Source organism: Lactuca sativa, chromosome 3, assembly GCF_002870075.4.
Source record: "Lactuca sativa cultivar Salinas chromosome 3, Lsat_Salinas_v11, whole genome shotgun sequence".
In the NCBI taxonomy this organism is placed as follows: domain Eukaryota; kingdom Viridiplantae; phylum Streptophyta; class Magnoliopsida; order Asterales; family Asteraceae; genus Lactuca; species Lactuca sativa.
The window spans coordinates 105,867,627-105,893,726 of NC_056625.2; the positions used below are offsets into that span (position 1 = coordinate 105,867,627).

The window sequence follows — 26,100 nt, forward strand, 5'->3', positions numbered from 1 at the left end:
TATAAAGCCCCATCAGAAAAGTCAAATTGAATTCAAGGGTTATACGATTGACTCTATATCGACTGCATTTGAAGATTACTTCATTCAGACGATCATAGTAGAGTTCAATATTCTCACCTTCTTTCTGTTTGAATTCTCCTAATTCAAGCAGACATTGCTTAATAAAACTTTTCTTCATCTTCTTGCTCCCTTGATACTTATCTTTCAAAGTATCCCGAATTTCTTTAGCAGATTGGTAACCATGAACATAGTTGTATACTATCGGTGGAAGAGCACCGTGTAGTTCTCTCAAACATCGTTTATCATTTGCTTTGTATTTTTCAGTTTGAGTAGTAACATATGCAGATGAACCAACATTTCCAATTACAGCAGACATCGGTGGACAAAAGTTTCCACTCTTGACACACCGCCACAGATCTTCATCGATCCCAATCATAGAATTTGCCATCCTATCGGTCCATTGATCATAGTACTCAGGAATCAACATAGGAATTTTAGTTGAAGAACCAAGAAGATGAGAAAATCCAGTCATCGTGTTCAAATTAAAGTTCGCCATTGATGTACGAACTTGAAAAATGAAAAACTTCGAAAATTGGAATCTGAGGAATGAATCTTTCAGAATTCAAACACAGAACACTCGATTTAACAAGCTAAAAGCAAAATCGAATCAATACAGATGATCTGAAAAGATTTTCAGAATCAAAAGTGCGGAATATTTTGAATTTTAAAAGAGATTCAGAAACTTATAAGAACTCGAAAGAATCAGAAATCAACTGTAAGAATCCTGCTCTGATACCAACTGTAGTTCATATTGATTGAGTAAACGAAATAAAATCGGAGTTTAAACTAAATCTAGAACACAATAAGTAAATATAATCTCGATGGCTTAATTTTACTTCTGAAAGATACAAGAGAGTTATTAGAGTAAGAACACAAAGTGCCAAAAGTTACTCTATCCTTGGCATCAATCCTTATTTATAGGAATGACAGAAGTAAGCAAAAAGTACATAAGGGCTAAATCGAATACGCATTGACATACAAAAGTGCCCTTATGAAATACATACAACGAACACTATATTACATACTTCAAATCCTATGTAGCTACGACCGACTTCGACACCTCACAATAACTATTCGAACCCAACATAATCACAATAAAGGTGGGGTTACTTGAAGGCGAGAAGGAAATATGGGAACGTGTGGTGTCATTCACAGGTTGTCTTTCACTGTCACTTGTTTAATTTTTCGATTGTGTCGTCAATCTAAAAGAAAAGAAGATGGTGATGATGGTGTTGTGTTATTGTGATATGATGTCATAAAGAGTTAGGCTTTTTAATTAAGGAAGTGTAAAACTATTTCCTTAATAACAGAAATATAAAATCAATGTTGATATTTAATCTAATTTCAAAATACCGTAAATATCGTTTTGTTTTATTTTCTTTTATGAAATTAATTATTTAAAATGATTAGATGAGAAGTGTTCTCACGTTCTCCCAATAATTATTGTTTTTATTTGAATATATATATATATATATATATATATATATATATGTGTGTGTGTGTGTGTGTGTTGGTGGGGGGAGGGGGGGGGGGAGGGGTAAGTCGGGTGGGGGTAGTGTGTTGGGTCTTATATGGTTTTATATTTATTAAATATAAAAAAAAAGTAAGAAAACAAAATAATAAATAAAAAGGATAAAGTAGTCTTTTTAATATTAATTTCTCCAAACGGATATAAGTATAATCTATTAATTTTTAACTTAAGGACCAAACCTGTAAATTTAACTAAATCACAAAGACGAAAACTGTTATTTACTCAAAATTTAATTGACTGAAAATTAAATATAACAAAAACAATGTTAAATTTTTATGCGGTGTAATTATTTTATATACGATTCAACATGTTACTTTCTTCCTTTTTAAACTCCATTTCAGTTGCGGAAATCAAGTGGAATTCAGTTGCGGAAATCAAGTGGAACGTACTAAATTTCTGGCATGTTACAAGAATAATTTGTTTTTTTATATCGATTATTTGGCATGTTACAAGAATAATTTGTTTTTTTATATCTATTATTTAATATTCAATATGTATGAAGCCCGACCCATGATTTCTTTTTATTTTCTTATGAAATTGTCTATTAAAAATTAAGCAATATGAGGTCAAAATTAATATGTTCGTTGGGACTAAGCAATCAAACCATACTTGTGTATTACAATACAAAGATGAAGTTAGTTATTTTCTATTAAAACTATATACAATATTCAAATAAAATTATTTATTTTCTATACAAAAATAAAAAGATTCCACAACCAATTATTAACTTTTATTAAATCTTGATCTCCTGTTTGAGTGTTGACTAATCGTTGCTCACAAGTTGTAACCTCCCTTCAAGAAGACGACCTAGATTAATGGCCTAATAATTGGATATCCTTTTTTTTTTAATTCATCAAAATAAGAACAAGAACTTAACCGGTTGTATAAAGACAATTATATTTATATTTCATGTTTTATACCCAATAAGCTATTGATGATATATAATGAAAAAAGTTTATCCATCTACTCTACTTTTGAAAAGGTTAATTTATCATGAGTTTTGGAACATGATGTGAAGTTCTACCGGTTATTTGTTACTCCTAATATTCTCCCTCTTCTCATTCTTTATATGTTCCTACACACATATTGTGTTGCAAGTGATAAATAATCTTGGGGAAATGGGTCTATCCATTTTCCAAAAAAAGAGCTTTTCTTATAGATTTACTATGAATTCAGACTTGTTATTAAAATAAATAAACGGTTATATATTTATGTTTTTTTTTTAATGATATCTTAGTTTTATATGTCCAAAACAAACTTATGATAATCGGAAAATTAATCATATTAAAATGGGATAGTTTTATAAATTAGATAAATTTGTTAATTAGGTTTAATGTCATCTCATAGATGGGAAATAAAAAGCAAGTGGGTATCTAAATAAGGCTTCTCGGCCTTTTAAAATTTATATAACTTTTGAAACGGAGCATTCGAAAACATTTGAGAGCATCTAGCTTTAAGTGTTTGACAAAATACCTCGTTTTGAATATAAATCATCGTTTGACACCACAAGCTTCTAAAATTTAGTTTAAACAAAATATTTCAAATTCAAAAGCTACTTCACGTAGTGTTTAACAAAACGCTACCAGTTCCAAGCTACCTATTATCCGCTACAAGCTACCCACTACTAGCTATTTTGCCGAACACGTCAGACTCTCTATACTACCTAGGGAGGATGGTGCAAATGTGTGACAAAATTTTTTTAGTTCATTGAACTTGAGCAAGTCTATTGGCCAACCATAAAACTTCAAGGGATTTTTATCGAAAGAGTAAATTATACAAATAGTATATATCGTTTGGGATAATTTGCATACTTGAATTCTTGGTGTAGATGCTACATAGTTGCTTCTCATCCTTCAGAGACTATGAGTGTAATAGGAGCATCCGTCGACAAAAGGATCACCCTAAGATGAAATTTATGACACAAAATTTATGACAAATGGGAACCATTAACTATTCATTGACTGAGAATTCATGAATGATTCTTGGATTTGAATCTAAAATTGGGGTTGCCTAATGACATAAGATACTATAAAACATATTTAATTGATTCTTAATCCTTTCAATTTCCATTATAACAAAAACGATAAGTATATGTAAACCCCACAATGGAAATTCTTACACAATACCAAATTAGGTATCTTTTTTAGAATATGTTTTATATACCTATTAATATATGGAATTCTTTTGTTTGGTTTCAAAATTATTTTTTAACTTAGAAGGTCCTTAAAGTTTGTTTTTGTTGCGTGCTTGGTCTGTTTTACTTAAAAAATACTATTTTGCTATTGATTTTTTAATTTATTTAAATAAGGTGGGGCATGTAAGGTAAGGTAATGTGAGGTGGAAGTGTGGTTGATGGTGTGTTTATTAAAATAAATTAAAAAAAGCGAGGTTTTCATCTTACGACTTTTTTTGTGAGATATTTTCGATATTAAGATTGTTTTTTGAAGGTATCAATGTTGTCTTATTCATATATGAATAAACGTGTGATAATTGTAATTTCGAATTTATTATTTTTTTCGTTTTATTCATATATGAATAAGTTATGTTTTATTTTATTTATTTTGAATCCTTATGGATTTTATGTATTCATATATGAATGTTTTTTGTTTTATTTATATGAGTTTCATGTATTCATATATATTATTGTTTTATTCATGCATTATTATTTTAGGTGGTGAATCTTCAAGTTCAATACATGATGCGCAATATTGTGATGATATAATTGGGGAACATGTCTATAAGCCAGATGTACCTGTTAAACTTATTCCATTTAAGGGTTTAATCTTCAAATCATTAAAGTTGGCTATCAAAATGTATTCTGAGTATGCTGAAATTGGTAGTTTTGATGTTAGACTGAGCACACAGTCAAGGTTTGATAACAAGATTATAAAGAAAAAACATGTTATATGTAATTGTGGTGGTAAACAGAAAAAGAAATCTTATGATACATTAGGTACAAGTGGTGTTAGGAGGAAACGGAATTCAAATTCAAGAGCTATTGGTTGTCAAGCAAAGATTATATTTGAATATGTGTATGTAACTCCAGATTATAAAGTTTTTCAGTTTGATGAACTTCAAAACCATCCACTTAAGAAGAGAAACGATTTAAAAAAAGCGAGACAAATGTCATATTCATAAAAAGAGTTTATTGTGCATTCTTGCACATCAAAAATAGGTCCAACTATGGCTCATGAGTTGAGGGCAAGTTTGAGAGTTGGGTATGAGTGTATAAAGCCCAAAGTAGTTGACTATAAAAAATTAAGGAGAGATATCAACAGGGTTATTGGTTATAAAGATGCCCAAATGATAGTAAACACAATGAATGACCGTCGAGCTCACTATCCAAATTACTCATTTGAGTTTAATTGTCAAGATGATGTTTTGGACTGTATGTTTTGGGCTGATGAAATGGAGAAGGCATATTATGCTGAATTTGGTGATGTTATCTCGTTTGATGCGACTTCCCGAACAAACAAGTAAGTTATTTTATCTACTTTTGTTTATAGCTTAATCATATATGAATATTTTTATATTCACTTATTAATACATCCAAAATTGAGTTTAATGAACATTTTTTTTGTGTGTTAGGTATCGAATGGTTTTTGTTCCGTTTACTGCTATTGACCATCATAAAAAATCGGTTACTGTTGGATCTGGGTTGCTAAGAAATGAAAGCATTGAGTCTTACTCTTTGTTGCTTAAAGCATTTCTTAAAACTCATGGGAAAGAACCAGCACTTGTTTTAACCGATCAAGATGCTGCAATAAAACAAGCTGTTGAGAATGTGTTTCGTAATTCAACGCACCGATTATGTATGTGACATATAATGAAAAAGTTGAAAAAAGGTATTATTTTAATATATTTCAAATATATTACTTATTAGTATATTCATTTATGAATATTGATTGTTATTTTACTTATTATTATTTATTCATTTATGAATATTTTTGTATTAATACAGATATCAGATGATTTATTTACGAACACAGACTTTAGAAAAAGGTTTTCGAAGCTTGTTTGGGACATTAATATGAAACCTAATGTTTTTGAGGTGAAGTGGGGTTTGCTTATGAAGGAATTCAATCTTGAAGACATAAGATGGTTTAAAGACATGTTTGCAATACGTGATTCATGGATACCTGGATATTTTAGTGATATTCCAATGTGTGGTTTGATGAAGACTACATCTAGGTCAGAGAGTATGAATTCATTCTTTAATACATACTCAGAAAGTGGGAACTTACTTTTGAATTTCATGATGAATTACGACACTGCCATTCAAAAGCAAAGGAATACTCAACGAGAGCTTGATAAGGCATCAAAGAAAGCATCATATAAAATGCAAACACCTCGAGAAATAGAACTGCAAGCATCAAAGGTTTATAAAAGTACATTATTTTTTGAGGTGCAAAAAGAAATATATAAAGCATGTTTTTTCTCTACATACTCATATGTTGGTATTGAAGATGGTTGGGAAGTTTACATTGTGGAGCACAACAACAGTAAAAGTGAATTTAAGGTAATTTTACTAGTTTTTTTTATGAAAAATGTAATAATATTCATATATGAATATGAGAATATTCATATATGAATATGAGGATATAAGGATGTCAAAAAGTCCCGTGGGGGCCCGTCCCATATGGGGGCATTTGTTGAAAAAAATCGGGGATGGGGGCAGGGGTGGGGGCAAGAATAACCCCCATTTTAATTTCAGGGGCGGGGGCGGGGGTTGGTAGTCCGGTCCCGAAACCCCCGTGGGGGCCCCGTTAATAAATTATATAAATTGACATATATTGATTATATAAATATAATAAACAATAAAATGATTTTTACGTACAAAAATTCAACAAAAAACAAGTTTTTAAGTTGTTTGTAACATGTAAAATTATGTTATAAATATCTATTTGTTACCCAAAAAATAGTTTCTTTTAGCCCAAACAAGAATTTATTTTAGCCCAAAATAAGTTAGCCCAAAATCAATCGGGGGCGGGGTCAGAAGGGGAATTCGGGGGCGGGGGCAGAGGTGGAAAGGATGGAGATTTCGGGGCGGGGGCAGGGGCGGGGCAACGGGAAAATTTTGGGGGCGGGGGCAGGGGATGCAATCCCCGTCTCGTTTGCCCCCGTTGACATCCCTATGAGGATATTCATATATGAATATGAGGATATTCATATATGAATATCAATATTCGTATATGAATATCAATATTCATATATTCATATATGAATATTATATGAATATATGAATATATGAATATATTAGTGTTGATATGAGTATTCTTATATGAATGTAAATATGTAAATTTTGTTTTTGTACCAGGTTGAAATAAAAGCTGAAGAGAAAGAAATAAATTGTAGCTGTGAACATTTTAAGCGTATGGGTGTTTTATGCAAACATGCTTTTATAATAATGATGATATGTGATGTTAAAGAAATTCCTAAAATGTACATTTTTAAAAGATCGAGAAAGGATGTGATATCAAGAAATTATCGTTTTGGTTCTGTTCAATCCAATTTAGGTGATTGTGAGAATGTAAAACTAGTCAATGATTCATATTATAGTTTTGAATCATGTTTGGATATTGTAAGAGATGACAAAAAGAGATTGGCTTTGTTTGCTGAGAAACAACAAATGTTGTTGAAGAAATTTGAGAGTGATTATATTTCTCCTGGATTGAAAAGCAAGACAGATGGTGAAGTCGTATGCAAGCTTTTAGGTGTTACTATTCCTATTACAGAAGAGATTAATATTCATGTTCCTGAAGTTCAAAGCAATAAAGGTTCTGTAATCAAGAAAAGAATTCTAAGTGCAGGTGAAGTAGCATATGAAAATTCTAAAAAAGAACATAGAATGTGTTTAGGATGTGGAAAATGAGTTCCACACAATTTACGTACTTGTCCAGAAAGAGTTGGAGCTGCTAAATCAGCAAAAGACAGTTAGGGATTTTCTAGTTTTTTTTTAATGTTTTTTGGTTCTATTCATTTATGAATATATACAGATAAAAACAATAAACAATAATATTCATGTATGAATAATACACATTTATATTGATATGGTAAATTGATATGTTGACATTTGTTTTTTTAAATTACTATAAAATAAGTTATATTGATATTGTAAATTATTCATAAATGAATATAAATATGTGAAATTTGTTATACTAATAAATAAGTAATATTCATATCTGAAATTTTTTATGTTAATATCTGAACTATGTTATACTAACATATTATTTTGAACTTATTCATAAATGAATATATCATATTCGTATTCATTTATGAATAAATAAAAATAAACTTTGAAAATATTTGAATATAAAAAAATGACATAAATAAACAAACTTGTTTCTACTAATAAGTTAGTTAGATTCATATCTGAAATTTGTTATATTCATATATGAACTTTGTTATACTGACATATTACTCCTAATTTAATCATAAATGAATGTATCATTTTCGTATTCATTTATGAATAAACATAAATAAACTTTGAAAATATTTAAATATAAAAAACTGACAGAAATAAGAAAAGTTGTTTCTATTACATAATCATTCAACATAAGATAATAAAAGCTGTTCATAAGCATTTCACAAAATATTAAAACGAACATTTAACAAACCATCTAAAATTTGTTTCGCATAATCGTCTTACATGTACTTCAAATCCATTCATCTTCAACACAAACTATTCTATATCATCACACTTCATCACAAGCAATCATCAATATTCTTTTAACCTTTTTTGAATTGTTTGCATAGCCTTGTATGCATGATCAGTACGCACTTTGAATTCAACTTTTTGATATTTTCAGGAAGATCCAACACTTTAGCCTTCAACATGTTAATTTTAGAAGTTAGCATTATGTGTGCATACCTTTGCCTGAGCTTCTCTAAAGTAGTTGGTTGAATTGCACTTTCTTTATGAAGACCTTGTTTCCACTTTGAGAGTGGTTGTCCCATATAGGTCTCCATATGTCTCATTGCAAAGATTCCACAATCAACTTTGTTTTTAATTGTTCTCCATGTCATTTCAAGTCGTTGGGGTTTGATACTTTCTTTTGAGATTGCATTTGCTCTTGGATGGTTTATTTCTTTTAAGTATCTCACAAACAAATTTTTCTGATCATTAAATAAAATAAAAGTTAGATATGTAATAAATTGGTTCTTTTATGTTGTTGTGAATTGGGTACATACCAAAGGTTTCAATATTACTCCGTATTTCCCTTCATAATCCCCCTCAACTGCAGTGTTGTCTAGAATTTCAATTGATGGTTTCTTTAAGTTGAAGACAATCACAAAAATGTGAGCACTTTTAACAACTAGAAAGAACACATGTTTTTATGTATATAATGATAAGTATTTTGTTGATAAAATATATGTAAAAAACAACTTTAATTAACATACCATGTCAATATCTTTTATGTTCAGGATTTTTTTGTACCCATTGGTACTGTCATGAAAGTTCTTCTTGAATTTTTCATACTTTCTTTCATCGGAGAATGTTGAATTTAGATAAGCAGTCTGTAACCAATATAATCATATGTGAATTTCAGTTGAATATATATAATTATATTAAAGAATACATCATATTTTGTATAATCATATGTGAATTTCAGTTGTAAAAAAATATAATATTCATAAATGATTACATCATATTTGTGTATTCATTTATTAATAAGGAAAGAATTAAGGTTAGAACATAAACTTACAGAAACTCCAACTTTCAAGAAGAGTCAGTATGGTGAATTTCCAAAATCCCTTTCCAGTTCTTGGTGGTTAAGTAAATCAGACCAAGTGTCTAAAACTTCTCCAACAATCTCTGTGTTTGCATATAGACTTTCCATAACTGCTCATCCAGTTATCTGACCATATTTTGTCTGGACAACCACATCTCTGCAAATATATAATCAAAATGTCATAGATTATTATCTATATAATAATCATATATGAATGTATATAAAATAAAGTTACTTACGATGTATTGCCTTGTAAGTTGAACAACCATTCACAGACAATACTCTCCTGATGTGTCAGTTTGGGTTTTGTGTCTGTTATTCTGCATTTGAAAGGTGATTTGAAAGCATCAGCAAGCTTCTTCTCTATTGGTTGATCCAGATCATGCTTTGATGGTCCTACTTCAGTAGGAATTGATACAGAGATTGGATTTGGATTAAGAACATTTTTCTTTGCTAATCTGATAACAACCTTCTGATGGCCGTCTTTGATTTGTTTCTTTGTAAGTGGTTTTTTTGGTGAAGATTCATTAGATTTTTTACTTGAAGTTTGATCTGAATCTGGACTGAGACCTAGACTAAAGCTTGGATGAGTATCTGCATGCCAGGAGATTTATCATATAAATAGTTGTAAGTTAATTATAATATTTGAGTTTATATTTTGAAATGTTTATCCAAATTGTTACCTCCGTTATTTCTTTTTGTCTTGTCAGCTTTTTCTCCTTTCTTGTTTTCATTTTCTAACTTTTTCTTTCCAGAAAGATAAAGAACTTTGATTAAGTAATTCATATGTGAATAAGTAATGTATTCATTTATAATAAGTAATGAATATCATTTATATATGGATAAGAAATATTGAAATTTTATTTTTTTGTATATTGCGTTATTTATTTGTGAATAATAAAACTTATTATATTCATTTATTAGTGATTCAACTATTTACCTTTATCTTATGCATTTACTTTCTCAGTTTCTCTATGTTTATCTTCACCTCCATTTTTCGTGTTCTTAGCTTCTGTTCCTCTTTTATTTCTATCTTCAGAGTTTTCCTTACCTGAAACATATACATCATATATGAATATTTTTTTATTCATTTATATAGTATATTATTCACTTATGAATAAACAATGTTATTAAAAAAATCAATAAAAATATTGTAATATATTTTAAATCATTTATTTACCTGTATCATCTCCCTTTGTTTTTTCAACTTTTGTTCCTTGTTCATGTACACCTTCTAATTTTTCCTTTTCTGCAAGAGTATTAGTTTTTACCTCTACTCATTGGTGACCCTGGTCAAAATTTAATAAAGAAAATTGTTATTGTGTATTAATATATTTATATATTTTTTAAAAATAAAATTAAGACAAAATTTACCTATATCAATATTATCAAAAATAGTTTTCATTTCATGGTCATTCCAGACTTCATCTTCTTGACTGTTTAAACTTGAAATTTGAATTCCAAGGACATTGTCCACAATGTTATCAACAACTTTATCCAACAAATTTTCATTTTCAGTTTGTTGACTAGTCTCTTCATGATTATTTGTTTCTTCAGCATCATCATCTTTTTTCTCTTCATCATTGTCATTTTCATTGTTCTTTCCATATTTCCCTTTTACTTCAGTTTCACTTTCTTTTTTATTCTTATCTCCATCATTCTTTATTCCTTCATTCTCTCCTTCATTTGAATCAAGCAAGTAATCCACTTCCGATTGACTTCCATCATTATCATTTACTTCTTCATGATTTCCTTCATCATCTTCATTTTTTTTTATCATTTGTTTTTTGACCCATTATTAGTGTCAAATTGATTCCTTCAAATCCAGTTTGATTACTTGGAATTTCAAAAATAGTTGTGCCTTCTGTTTTTTCTTCACCAATTATATTTGTCATATTTTCATCGAAAATCCTAAAACTTTCCTTTTCAGGGAACTTTGTTATCGCATCATTGAGCTTTGAATTCAACTTTTCCTTCATCCTCTCGAAACTATTAAGCATTTTAGATATTTTTGATTCATATGCCTATGTAATAAAAAGAAGTATGATTAGAATTTAATGTAATCATATATTATTAACATGTTCAAACTAATTACCTCAACATAATGATCTTCATCTTTATCAGAATCACTTTCTTCGAGATTTGTATGTCCTTCATCTTGTTCATTAACTAATTCTTCGTTTAATTCTCCAAGTCCAAATCTACCTTTTTCTTGTTCAAATGTCTCTCGATATCTAATCTTCTCTTAACTCCAATAACAAATTGTTGGACGTTTACGTGTTACTGTTAAAGCTTCTGAGTGGATGTTATCAGCATAGAACAACTGTACATAAATGATAACTAATTGATATTCATATATGAACAAGTAATATTATTTTTACTTATTAATATACGAATAAGTAATGTAAAGCATTACGTGTGAACAAATATATTTTTCTTATTCATATATGAATATTTGCTATTACTTTATGAATAATAAATATTATTAACAATTGAGTATAAACATTATAATAACTTACCACCAAGAAAGTTGAAGGTCCAACAAAGAAGCTGGTATCTGAGTATGGTATGTATGAGTTTTTTGTTCTGACAAGACAGTCCAAAACATAGCTGCACCAGTCTATGTTGCTGATATCTGTTTTTCTTGAGATATAACTCAAGAGAAACATGTTGCATCTTCCCATTGATGTTGACTCGCAAAACGTGTTGACAAAAAGAACTTAGAAGTTCAATTTGAAATTGAGATCAGCTTGTGTGGTAGAAACAATAACATTTTTTATTGCACTCTGTCGGAGGATTGAATCTTTTTTAAATTGTTGCTTCCATTCATCATAACTTGTATCATCCTTAGGCCATTGATCCAGTTGTGTAAGTTTGGTTCCACCAATTGGTATGCCCAACATGTCATGAACAGACTCTGCTGTTATTTTCAGTTCCTTTCCTTCAATATCTATCACCATTCTCTCAGAATCAAATTTTTGAAGAATATAAAATCCTAGCTTCAGTGGTATATCTGTGATTTTCATTTTTAACAAAGCTCCAAAACTCATAGATCTTACAGATTCTTTTTGTTGTTTGCTCATCCCAAGGATTATAGATAGTAATGCCTCTGGTGAACATCTGTTTTTCATTGAGTAAAATTCTTTTACCATTGTTTTTTTTTTTTTTGTCTTTTTTGATTGGTGACTCCTTTTTTTGCCTTCTTCGACGGATGACTACTTTCAAAATCAGAGTCTGAATCTTGTAGTTGTTGTTTTTCAGGAGTTTTCCTTTTTGATGGACTTTTTCCTTTTTGATGCTTTATTTTCTTTGGTACTTTTGTTTCTTTTTATATGGGAAATGAAAACATATAATATTTGAATAAGTTACTGATATATGAATATGATATATGCTCGTTGATTTATTAATATTTTTTTATTACAAAAATATAACTAATATATACAATTTTATTCATATATGAATATATTAGATATGATAGGAATTTTGTACCTTTCGCATTTTTCCTCTTCAAATCTGTTTCTATCATAGTTATATTCACATTTGAATAATGTATGTATGGCAACAGGTTATGTTTTATTCATATGTGAATATAATATACATATTCACGAATGAATATTTGAAAAAAAAACATATATATTCATTTTTTTATTCTCATATGAATATGTTTTGTTATATTCATATGTGAATAGAACATATATAAGTCATTCTTGTTGTATTCACATTTGAATAATGTATGTATGGCAGCAAGTTATGTTCTATTCATATGTGAATATAACATACATATTCACGAATGAATATTTAAATAAAACATATGTATTCGTATTTTTTTATTCTCATATGAATATGTTTTGTTATATTCATATGTGAATAGAACATATATAAGTCATTCTTTTTGTATTCACATTTGAGTAATGTAAGTATGGCAGCAGGTGATGTTCTATTCATATGTGAATATAACATACATATTCATGAATGAATATTTGAATAAAACATATGTATTCATATTTTTTTTTATTCTTATATGAATATGTTTTGTTATATTCATATGTGAATAGAACATATATAAGTCATTCTTGTTGTATTCACATTTGAATAATGTACGTATGGCAACAAGTTATGTTTTATTCAAGTATGAATATAACATACATATTCACGAATGAATATTTGAATAAAACATATGTAGTCATATTTTTTTATTCTCATATGAATAGAACATATACAAGTCATTCTTGTTGTATTCACATTTGAATAATATATGTATGACATCAAGTTATGTTCTATTCATATATGAATATAACATACATATTCACATTTGAATATTTGAATAAAACATATGTATTCATATTTTTTTATTCTCATATGTTTTGTTATATTCATATGTGAATAGAACATACATAAGTCATTCTTGTTGTATTCACATTTGAATAATGTATGTATGGCAGCAAGTTATGTTCTATTCATATATCAATATAACATACATATTCACATTTGAATATTAGTTTTGTTTGTGTTCAGAAGTAAAAAAAACATATTTTATTTACCTTTTTGATTTGTTCTTGTTTTTCATTTATATGTATTATTCATTGTTGGTGTTGTTTCTGTAAGGGTAAGTAGTTAATATTAGGAAAATATAAGCGAAATGTGAAGTAACGTTTGTATTTTTACAGAATAGTTTTGAATAAAGATGAAAAATGAAGAGATGATGTAAAATCATTTATATATCAAGTAATAATGGATGATTCTTACAAAAATTTCAAGTAAATAAAGTAATAACGAAGGACGGTTACGAGAATGAACGAGTATCATAAAAAATTGAAGTAAACAACCTTTTTTAAAGAATTAACAGTGTGAAAACATTGTTTTTAGTTCTAAATCAACTAATAATTATCGTAGATTATGAGAAATTTCAAGTAATCAAGTGATAATTTTAGAAATAGTTCGAAATTGTTAAAAACTCGAGAAAAAACGCCGATGGTTACCTTTCATTGTCAAGAGTGAGGAAATGGTCTCGTTCATGTTTTCATCGGAATACATTTTTCTTTGTTTATGTTATTTGATGCTTCTGCAAATGGTTTTCTTCTTATCGATTCTTCTGCAAATGGTTTTCGTGTTATGGTGTATCGAAGAGGGAAATTATGCTTTTCTGTCGAGATTTGATGTGTTATCAAATTACTCAAGTGCCCTGACGGCTTAATGTTTGTGGATTATTTACAAATTTGCCACCGCTCATTAATGTATTTGGATTATTTACAAGTTTGTCATCGCGCATTTTTTAAGCTCATTAAATGATTGGTTGAGAATGGTTCCCCCATTCTCAACCTTTTTTTCTCAATTGAACCCTCATCTCTCTCCCTCTCTCTCGATATAACAAAAAAATTTAGTTCTTTTTATTTTTATTTTGCCACCTTTTATATATATATATATATATATATATATATATATATATATATATATATATATATATATATATATATATAAAGAGTGGCAAAATAAAAATAAAAAGAACTAAATTTTTTTGTTATCGGGTCATGTTGAACATCCAAGGAAAATATATTATTAATTTTAATACTAAAAATTAAACGTGACTCAAAAAAAATGTTTACTAATATCTTACAATTATTCATGAAAAAGAGTTTTTGTATTTAAAACATTCTATAATTTTCCATTAGTTTTTCCATTATCATAAGATAAAATTATACATGGAATAGAAAAAATAATGACTAATCATAGTAATAAATCAATATAAAAATAAATTAACAAAATATTAACATAAAAACAAATAAACAATCTAAACACTATTTTAAACTAATATAATTATAAACTCAGTATATTATCAATAATATATTATCAATAATGATACTTTCGAAAAAATATGAAAACAAGTTGTATACATAATTTTTTTAAAAAAAAATCTTAACCATGTTTTACAATTTTCGGTAAGAAATCCAAAATATTATAAAAATTTTTGTTTTGTGTTGGTTTTTTTCACATCTGTCCATGTATATTTGTAAAATGTGTCGATGAATATATAAGAAATTAATTTTCAAAAGAAATTGCAACATCAAGGGTGTCCATGGAAACCCTTAACCACAACATTGCTTCGCCCTTGCTAAAATCTCTCTGATAGGTTTTGAGCCTAGTCAAAGACCAAATCGTAACAGGCAAAGCAACAAATTTGCTGATCAATAGAATTGAAACTAGCAGAACTAACTCAAACAAATCTATGTAAATTTAATAAACATAAAAAAGGTAAACACACCTTAGTGCTCTTCTTGGTCTTCTTTGGTCTAGCCAGTTGATCGAACATAAGAACCCAACATAGAGTTCCTCTCTTGTGATCGTACCCAAGACACAAAACTTCATAGATCTGAAACTTCCTTGAGCACCAACAGCAAAAAGGCTCGAATAAATGAATATGTGACCGACTACGTCGTGGCAAATAGGCGACCACGTCGTGGGAATTGAGCTTCGACTATTCTAGGGTTTTTCTTAGGGTTCTGAACTTTGGTAAAAGAAATGTATTTTGCATATCTCTTAAAACTGGGTTTTGACCCCTCTTTATAAAGGGATGTGATTTGCAACCCAAAATATAATTACCAAACATAATTATAATTTTCTTGACTTTTCAAATCATTATAGAATATTGAAAATTCATTTATTTTCTATTAATTATTTAACAAAACAAGTCCTTAATATAAATATCTTTGCAGATCTTCTTTATTTTTCTCTTGCGTGTAACCCTAAATGACACTGATGTTTATACTAATATTATCAGTTTGTTATGATATGGGAACTAATCTCTATCAACTCTCATTTGAACTTAGGCATCAACAATAGACCGACAAATACTTACTAGGAAGATTAGTGAGTAGCAGTCCAATGCAACTGTTGTACTTATAAAAACAATGCTATTAACAACCTTAAGACCAATGACTTCAAATTCCTTTGATCTTCATGACATCTTATTATTAACTAGAAACATGGATCAAGGGTTAATCTCATGGTTTAAGATTATGTTTCACGATACCGACTTGTGGTGACTTTTCCTAATTAACTATCGGATCCTATCAACATCATCTCAGCTTGGCCAATTATTTATTGTAAACACCTAAATCAAAAGGGGCCCAATGATATCTACTTATCTATTTATGGAAGAAGGATCAAATAAACTTTGACTGCATAGGTCAGTACTATTCCTCATGCAATATCTAGTTAAACCCTATATGACTGCCGGCAACAAACAATGTTGGGAAAAAACCAAGACACAATACATTATACATCAAAACCTAATGCATCCTTATTTGAAGAATAAGAAGTATAATATTCTTAATTTTCTTATGAAATGATCCATGGAGTAATCTTTAAGCACAATTACTCCAATACTTAAAATCTCCATTTTTAAGTCCTCATCAGTATTGGCCGCAAGACTTTGCTATGTTCATCTATGTGAACAATCTACCAATACTCCATGACAATCTTAATATGCTTTATTCCTTGAGTAGGACTGATTGTTTAAGTTTAAATAAAATATTATTTTGGAATTGGTTCTAAACATGTAAAAGAAGAAGCACGGATAATATGAACAAACATAGCAACTTAAGATTAATAAATACCAAATCAAAATATCTAAAATGTTCCACAATATCAAACCACAAATTATGTAATGAATTCGCTAGCAAATCTAATGCCAATAGATCTAGTATGAGCACCATGCTTAATATGTGACAATGATTTGGAAATTGGATCAGCTGGATTGACCTTTGATGGTACTTTTCTCGTAATGATGTCTTCGTCTTCAACTAGTTTCCTAATATAATGGACATTCTGAGTATATGTCTTGTGCACTTGTGATCTTGATGTTCCTTAGCTAAAGAAACTGCACCCTCGTTATCAAAAATATCTTAATCGGTTCAACTATGCTTGGAACAAAACCTAAATTGTTGAAGAACTTCTTCATCTATATTGTTGTCTTGGTCACTTTGTTGGCCATAATATAGTCTGACTTTGTAGTTGAGTCTGCTATAGTCTATTTCTTGGAACTCCTCTAAGTCACTACTCCTCCATTTAACATGAACACAAAAGTATTATGTGATCTAAAAATATCTCTACCAGTTTGTAAATTTGCATCCTCATATCCATTGATACTTAGCTCTTCCTTAGCCCCTTAAACCCAGAACATGTTTTTAGTCCTCCTACGATACTTCAGAATGTTCTTGACTATGATCTAATGACTTTCACTAGGATTGGCTCGATAACAACTCATCATACTAATCCAATATGAGACGTATGGCCTCGTACATACCATTGATTCTATAGTCGAAACATATAAGACTCAACTCATCTTGTCCATTTCTTCGCTAGTACTGGGACATTGGGTTTTACTCAAAACCGTGCCACGTTGCATATGTATAAATACTTTCTTAGAGTCTTCCATCTTGAATTTCTTCATGATTTTGAGTAAGTATGTATTTTGGCAAAGTTCTATCAGTCGCCTAGATCTATCCCTATAGATCTTGATACCAAGTATATAAGGAGCTTCTCATAAGTCCTTCATAGCAAAACTCTTTCCAAGCCAATCTTTTGCACAATTCAGTGTTAGGATTTCATTTCCTATAAAAAGAATGTCATCGATATATAAGACATGAAAGACAACCACTCTCCCACTAGATCTAACATACACACACTGTTCTTCTTTATTTCTTAAGAAACCAAACTCCTTGATTTTCTCATCAAAAAAGATGTTTCACCTGCGAGGTACTTGTTTAAATCCATAAATTGACTTCTTAAGCTTGCATACCATGTTAGGAGACTTGGACTATATTAAACCTTATGGCCGAGACATGTAAACATCCTCGGATAGTTTCCCATTAAGGAAAGCAGTTTTTACATCCATTTGCCATATTTTATAGTCATGAAATACAGCTATGGAAAGTAGTATCCTAAAGGACTTGATCATAGCGACTAGTGAGAAAGTTTCCTCATAGTCAATTTCTTAAGTCTGAGTATAATCTTTTGCAACCGGTTGATCTTTATAAGCCTGCACGTTCCCATCCTTGTCAGTCTTCATTTTGAAGACCCATCTACTCCCGACGATTTTAAGGCCAGGTGTAGGGTTAATCAAGATCCATTCTTGGTTAACGTACATAGACTAAATTTTGCTATCCATCGCCTCTTTCCATTTTGTAGCCTGTGGGCTCGCCATGGCATCCTGATAGCTGCATGAATCATTATTGCCTAACATGTTTTCATCCTCTGAGTAATATGGAAACCATAAAACTCTAGTGGATGATATTTTCTATCAGATCTACGAGGTGCAGGTGGAGATATATTAGATTCTTCAACAAGTTGTTCAACCTCTTGTTGAGGTCCAGTGGAAACTTTAGGTTCTTCATCAGTTGATTATTGAATCTCGTGAAGATCAATTTAGCTCGCACTAGTTTCTTGAAAGGGGACTTTGTCATCTTCCTAAGTAAACAAGATTCGCAATCTCCATTGAACTCAAGGTTAAATGGTTCTAAGATTCCACCCAATTGGAGCTTGGCGATTCACTTGTTGTTTATATGGCATGGACGTGAATTTCATGGACATGATTTATCGAAAGTAGATGAACTAACATCTAAGATGAAGTTATTGTTTCTACTTACACCAATCACAGATTCATAGATACCATTGCAAGGTTAAAATAAATATTATTATCTTTATAAACCAAAATACTAGCATTATAATTATCAAATCCAAAAGTAAAACCATGACGCCACAATACATAAAATGAGATGATGTTTCTTGCCATGTAATGTGAATAGAAAAAATCTAACAAACTAATTGAAAAACTTAGTGGAACTGAAAGCTCGTAGTCTCGAATCTTGGTAGCAGCTACCATGCACTTGTTACCCATGATGAAATCGAGATCTCCATGCCTTAGCCTCCTACTTTTTTGTAGTCCGTGCACATCAGAAGAAATGTGGGTTCCACATCATATGTCAAGTATCCAACTATTAGAAGTAAAAGTTGAATGTAATTTAATTGTGAAAATACCTGCAGTGTCAACAGCCTTGTCCTTTTTCTTCTAAAGATCCTACAGATACTTAGGGAAAATACTTTTCAAATGACCATTTTCTTGGTAGTAGTAGCAAATGGATTCTTTACGGTCATTCATAGGTGGTATGTCAGAAACGTCCTTCTTAGGGTTGGAAATAGGAGCACCAACTTTCTCTTTCCCTTTCCCTTATAATTGGGATGAGAGGAGAATTTTATTTTGACACCACCTTTGTTAATGGCTAGAATAGGAGTGGTTGAACTTGTGTTCCTTGGTGGAACAATGCTTTCTTCAGCTGTCTTAAGCATCTCATTTAGCTCCATAATACTATTTTCCAAACCATTCATATAGTAGTTCATAGTGAACTACTTCTATGCACTAGTCAAAAAGTTAAGAATGACATCAATAGCCAACTCTTGAGTGAATGGGAAGCCAAGACGTTCGAGACTGTCAAAGTACCCTTATAGTTTTAGCACATGGGTACTCACATAATCATTCTCTTATTGCTTGCAACCTAGAAATCCTTTCTTGATTTTGAATCTCTCGGTTCGAGCTTGTTCTTGAAACACACCTTTGAGCTTCTCGTTCATGTCATATGCCCCAAGAGTCTTGCAACTCTTTTGGATTTCTGAAGCATGGTCTCCAGCATTAGGCATGATACCTCGATAAAGTGATAGGGATTCTTTCATGTTTAACGTCCTCTTCTTTAGTTGCATCATCAAGAAGTTCCTCTTCCAGATACTCGTCCAAGAGATACTCTTTTTCTCATACCTCAAAGTGATCTTCGGGTTACGAATCCAATCAAGGTAGTTAGGACCAGTGAACTTATCTCGCGAGAGGAGTTAGAGTAGTGAGAAATTTGATGGAGTGGTTAGGGAAGGAGGAGGAGTGGAACCCAAACCAGTAGTCATCTATTTAAGAAAAGAAACACAGTTAATTTGATTAAAAAAATTCTTTTAAGATAATTACCAAGTATCAAATTATTAATCAAAAGGCTAGGATCCATATTTGGCTTTACTATATAAAGTGGATTAGCTGAAAATTATAAAATGAATTTTTATATAGGTGGACAAACTATTGTTGATCTCAATAGTTATGAGATACCTAGAAGATGAGATTTATTGACTTATGTCAACAGCATACTAATCTCTTTTAATGCTCATTTAGCATTCATGATTGGATTTTCCAAGGATCATGAAGCCAAAAGGCGAATCAACTATGCGAAGTTACAATGAAATTCTGCTTAAGTAACGCTTGAGAATCGTGATCGCCATATACTTTCTTTGACTATATTCTTCTCGTGATGAGCCAGTAAACCACACACCCGTACGTCAAAAAGAATATAACGCAATGCGTAAGTCTTCTCTTATTGAGGTCCCCAAAATACCCTACACAACAAAACAGTCATCGGACTAGATTATCCCCGATCAATAGTCATCGGACTGGATTGCCCTGCACACCAACACCACAGTCATTAGACTAGATTACCCTTGAGCCTATAACATAAGTCTAAATTATCCTCCCAACCCTCAACTTATGTCTGGATTCCTCTCGAGCCCAAATCATAATTCTGGGTTGCTCTCAAGCCTACAACTTATGTCTGGATTGCTCCCGGGTTTGTTGGCGTACAACAAGAATCAGTACCACCTCATCCTAGCCATACTATGTTGACATATAAACAATGAAGGATCAAGTAGTCACATAACATAGGAAAATACCAATTATACAACTCACTACCGCCTACTAGACCTCTCATAACATACAAATTCATTACCATCTAGCCTCCATGGAAAGCATAATCATAAGTAACTAGATGTGAGATAGCCAACTGAACAGATGATCCTACTCTAGAGCCACAACCAAACAAGGAACATGAAAGAAAGCCTAGATCAAGAGTTCTTAGGCTATCCTACATAATTACATACAACCCTAGAGCACTCCAATAGACGATAACCAACCTACTAGTATTCTAACCAACATACCACTACTGCTGCATCCTATCACACAACGATATATATATATATATATATATATATATATATATATATATATATATATATATATATATATATATATATATATATATATAGAACATATCACTACAAAATAGAAACATTCTATATACAAGGATGCAAAACCAACTCTTTAAGGAATGTGTAACCATATGTACCTAGAGGTAAGATAGACACCCGGACAGATGATCTTATTCTAGATCCACAATCAAACAAGGAATAGGCAAGAAAACCTAAATCAAGAGACCATAGTCTATCAAACGTGACTATATACAGTCCTTAGGGAATCCCTCTAATATATGATAAACAAAACTAATGGGCCAGCATAGGTGACTTCGACCCGTAGGTAGAGTGGGGAAAAATCACCTGAATTGAAGAACCGCAAAACACTGCAACACACTCCCCTTTCTACAATGCTTGCTCCTGCGAAGCCACTAACACCAAAACCAGGTAGAATGTTAATCAATAGTTCAAAACCCTCAAGTTTGATCCAAAGTCAAACTTGGTCAAAAATGTAACGATCAACAATCAAAGAAAGTCATAGTCCACATCAGGATGATTACTGTTGGATTAGAGTCTAAGTCCATAACTATAATTGGTATGTACTTGACCCGACTCGGCATGGTCCATTTGGGTTGCATGACATCAGAACATTTGGATAGACCGTTTTAGAGAAAAATATATTTGTGACATATTAATATATTATAAGTTCTAATATAATAATATGAGATCATGTTATTTAATTAGTATTTATCAAGAATTAATTTGGACTTAATTTAGTGATCAAAAGAGACTAATTAAATATATGAGGATTGATTGTGTAAATCATTCATTCTTATATAAGTGGGCTTATGATTCATGATTCCTTATGTTGGGTTTAACCCGTGTGGTGACCCATGGATACTCCATGGAGGTTAAAACCCATGGAGCATAAGGAATGGGTAAAGTCATGGGTTACATGGTGTAACCCTAATGTGCACACTATATAAAGACCCCATTTCTTGGAGAAATTGGCACTAGTGCATAATATGGAGGGCAAGCCGATTTCCAAGTCTCGTGTCTTCTTCTCATGGTTATTCCAAATGTTGATGATGTTGTGTGAACCATTTGAGGTGTCACACTTGGGGCAATAGGCTCTCGAGCTTCATGGAGTCAAGCTTCATCAACAAGGTATGTATTCTGTCTATTTTATTACCCAAGTATCAAAGATTGTATGCTAGTTAGGGTAATACCTTGGAATATTCATATTTGCATGTATAATAGAGAAAACATAGATCCAAGGTATTTAGGGTTGCATGTACACTTAGGAGTGTTATAATGATCCAAATCCAACAATTATGCCATGCGTACTCCATCTTTTCACATAGCATAAGGGACTCAGACCTTGTACGTGTTGCGTGCCCTTTTGGTATGATCTAATTACTTAATCCAGGTTCAACTTCTTTATTAAACTTATTCCTTTAAGACCTTACGCCCAGAACTCTTATCTAATCCCAAATAACATCCTAAATCATAAAGTTTCAAACTTTATGACTTCACATGGCTAGAAAGTGCCCAAAACCAAAATCCTAACTTATTACACAACCAAAAACGTCATATCTCTTGCATAGGTGGAAGAAAAATATCAAGATAGCCTTTTTATGATTACATGTACACAAATATGTCTGAAAATGATACTCATGATGTGTGGAGTAGCTCATACTCAGCTAGACCAAGAATATAGGACAAAAGGACATAAAGGTAAGAACTAAACAGATCTAACAAATCATTCACCAAGTTTTGAATTTTATACATGTTGGATAATGCTTAAGAGGTGCAAATCATAGATCCACAAAGCTTGAAGCTTTCTAACCAACACCACCAACATCTTCTTCCTTCTAAGGTACCTAAACACACTTTTTAGCTCACAAGGCTCAAATATGGGTTACGATTTCAAGGGAGTCGTTTGGGGAGATACACGCTGAGAATGGAAAGGGTTTATGGAGGTTAAGGTGTTTAAATATGTCTCAAAACCCCAAACTTAGGTTTTTCAAACTTGTTGAGTACATCCTACGTACCTCTTATTTACGCCATGTGTAACTTCTAGTTACACCCTGTGTAATCCAAAAATCGCCAAGTTCTACTTCAACTTCAAACGGTCATAACTTGTTCGTTTCAACTTTATTTTCTGTGTTCTTTATATGCACAGAAAGGTATTGAGGAGCCTCACAATCCTATCCAATTATATGTTACTAAAAACATCTCAAACTAAAATCCTTAATTAATACAAGAAACCCAGTCTATAACGTTTCCCTTTCTACCCTTCGGTCTAATACACAATTTAGTGGTTTGATCTCACAACGAAATTATCACCTTCTAAAAGCTATAAACTTTACTTCCTTAAGGTCTAAAGCTTTTACATGGTTGAAATTTGGTCTATAATCCAAAATTAAGAAATGACCAGAAACTGGGTGTGACAATTCTCCCCTACTTAAAATAGATTTCTTCCTCGAAATCAGCTCTCACTTCCATTTCTCGATGTAACCCCATTGAGGGCCCTTCAAGCTCGACTCCTTTAACACATTTGAGATCACTGAAATGCGAATATCTAAAACACTAGCCAATAATGGTTCCAACCTAGGCTCAAGTCAAGGAAATCGAGACTCCAGGATCTAGTTCATATTTATTGCAACATCTTCATCAGTTGACCATCTCTTGACAATTTTGCCACCCCAAAAATTTTGGTGATACCATGCGTCCTAAAGAAAACGTCTTCACACAACCTCCTTAAATCAGTATAGAAAGAACCGCTTACTTTCCTTACTCGAAACCTGTAAACCCCAAAGTCTGACACAAACCTCACATCAACTTACTTATCCACTGACAATACTTAGACTTACCCCCAATCCGCTACCCATTAACAGCACTCGGGCTTACCCCTGATCCATCAATAAAAAAAACACTGTCAGACTCTGAAAACTGTGCAAAAATCCAATAGCTACTGATGATCTTGATGCGAAATAAGAAGATTAAGAAATTGTGCAAAAATCTTGAAATAGATAAATCTGGATGCGAAGTGAACCTTGGCATAAGGTATTCCTACTGTGAGATCTCCACTCTCCCCTACTTGTAATCTGCTAAACTCTGAAAACTTGAACAATCCTTAAACTCCCAGGCCAATCTAGATACACAGGAAATTTTGAACCCACCACAATATTCACCAACATCCAAAACGCATGCAAAAACCTCAAGGAAATTTTGAACCCACCACAACATTCACCAACATGCACGATTAAGACTAACTTTTGAAACAAAACAGAAACTACAAATGAATACTAACATAACTGTAATTGACTAAAAAATGAATTGATAACTCAAACCTCATCTCCGAGACTCCGGTCGTCTCATAACAACCTTTTGGTAACTGCCAAGCTAGGGGTGTAGGGTCCAACACCTCATCAAAATTTAGAAAGGGACAAAGAGCTCTGATGTTTCCCTCTTGGCCTCAATGGAGTCAAACCCACATACACTGCATGCAATCCCAACCAAAATGACCCTCCCCACCACACTTTCAAGATACATAAGATCGATACCTTCCGTTATGAAAATTCCAAAACTTTCCATACTCGGGACTCCTCCCCTCAGCTGATCCTGAACTCTAGTCATCGAACTTGAACCGCTTAGCTGCCGGCCGATGCTGTCTTGAATCTTTTTTCTCCTCCTTTCGTTGGTTGTAACCCAATCTCCCTCCTCATGGCCCTTGACGGAAACTCTGTCAAGTTCTGATATGGATGGTTTGATATAAAATCTTAAATCTCCTTCTTGAGCATACTCAAGCATTGTGACATTTGCACCTGCTCTGATGCGGCATACTTTGGGCTGAAAATACCTCTCTCTATAAACATCTTGGTGACCTTTGTCACCAACTCAGCCATCAGCTCGAGCAACAAGTACTCATATGTCAGTCGCTCCTGCTCCATAAGAGGAACATACTTAGCTTGGAACATATCCAGAAACTACTCCAAAGTCACTGCATATCGATTTCCATGCGAAAATCCCTGGGTCACAAGCTCCCACCAATCCTTCGCGCTCTAGCAAAGAAAATTAAGCGGAAATTTCACTTTCTGGTGGTCGAGACACGAACACATGAACAAACATCCCTCCATATTAGAAATCCATCTCAAAGCGATAATCACATCCATGTCGTCTGTAAACTCCGGAGGCTTCATATAATTGAACTCCCAGTACTGCATCGTCCTGCATTTTTCAAATCCTACAATGATGACGGTTGCTGTTGATGTGGCGGAAGTTGCCTGTATGATAACGACATAACGCCAGTAAAACTCCTCGATTAATGTGGTATTAACCAACCCAAAAAACTCCAAAATTGCCTCCCTGATCGCCTGGCCACTTTGGCAACAATGATCCCACATATCTCCTCATCACTCGGACTTGCCGTCTCGGTGCCACCTGCACCTGATCCTGAACCTATGATAGCCACCATGTAGAAAATATACAACAAAAAGATTAGACATAAAAACACAATGCTCAACACACCAGGCCTCCACCTATTAGTTCCTTTGTAACCTCATGGCTCCTTTTGTATCTCATACGGATCCTATGCTTTCAGTAGTACGGGCCCATACTACCCTTCACACATATCCGTAGTCGATTCACAATTCACCCCAAGTCCCTAAGTCACTGTACTAGAATACTACTAGGTGTAATGACACCCACTTTCTATTTTAA

At 31.9% G+C, this 26,100-nt stretch overlaps 1 protein-coding gene across 1 annotated transcript; it reads left to right on the forward strand.

Annotated features, from left to right (window-relative positions):
• The first annotated feature begins 4,774 nt into the window (after nucleotides 1–4,774).
• LOC111898048 (protein FAR1-RELATED SEQUENCE 5-like) lies at nucleotides 4,775–7,463 on the forward strand. The gene is made up of 4 exons (XM_052769783.1): nucleotides 4,775–5,067; nucleotides 5,180–5,375; nucleotides 5,553–6,110; nucleotides 6,909–7,463. The coding sequence occupies exons 1-4, from the start codon at nucleotides 4,775–4,777 to the stop codon at nucleotides 7,461–7,463; spliced, it is 1,602 nt and encodes a 533-aa protein (XP_052625743.1).
• Nucleotides 7,464–26,100: the final 18,637 nt, after the last annotated feature.

What these genes read in the sequence shown, in the direction of transcription:
- LOC111898048 (XM_052769783.1), top strand. Translation starts at nt 4,775, where the DNA reads ATGGCTCATGAGTTGAGGGCAAGTTTGAGAGTTGGGTATGAGTGTATA. An exon ending in TAAAACAAGCTGTTGAGAAT is followed by an intron (nt 5,376 to 5,552) that starts GTGTTTCGTAAT and finishes GTATTAATACAG; the next exon opens with ATATCAGATGATTTATTTAC. An exon ending in ACAGTAAAAGTGAATTTAAG is followed by an intron (nt 6,111 to 6,908) that starts GTAATTTTACTA and finishes TTTTTGTACCAG; the next exon opens with GTTGAAATAAAAGCTGAAGA.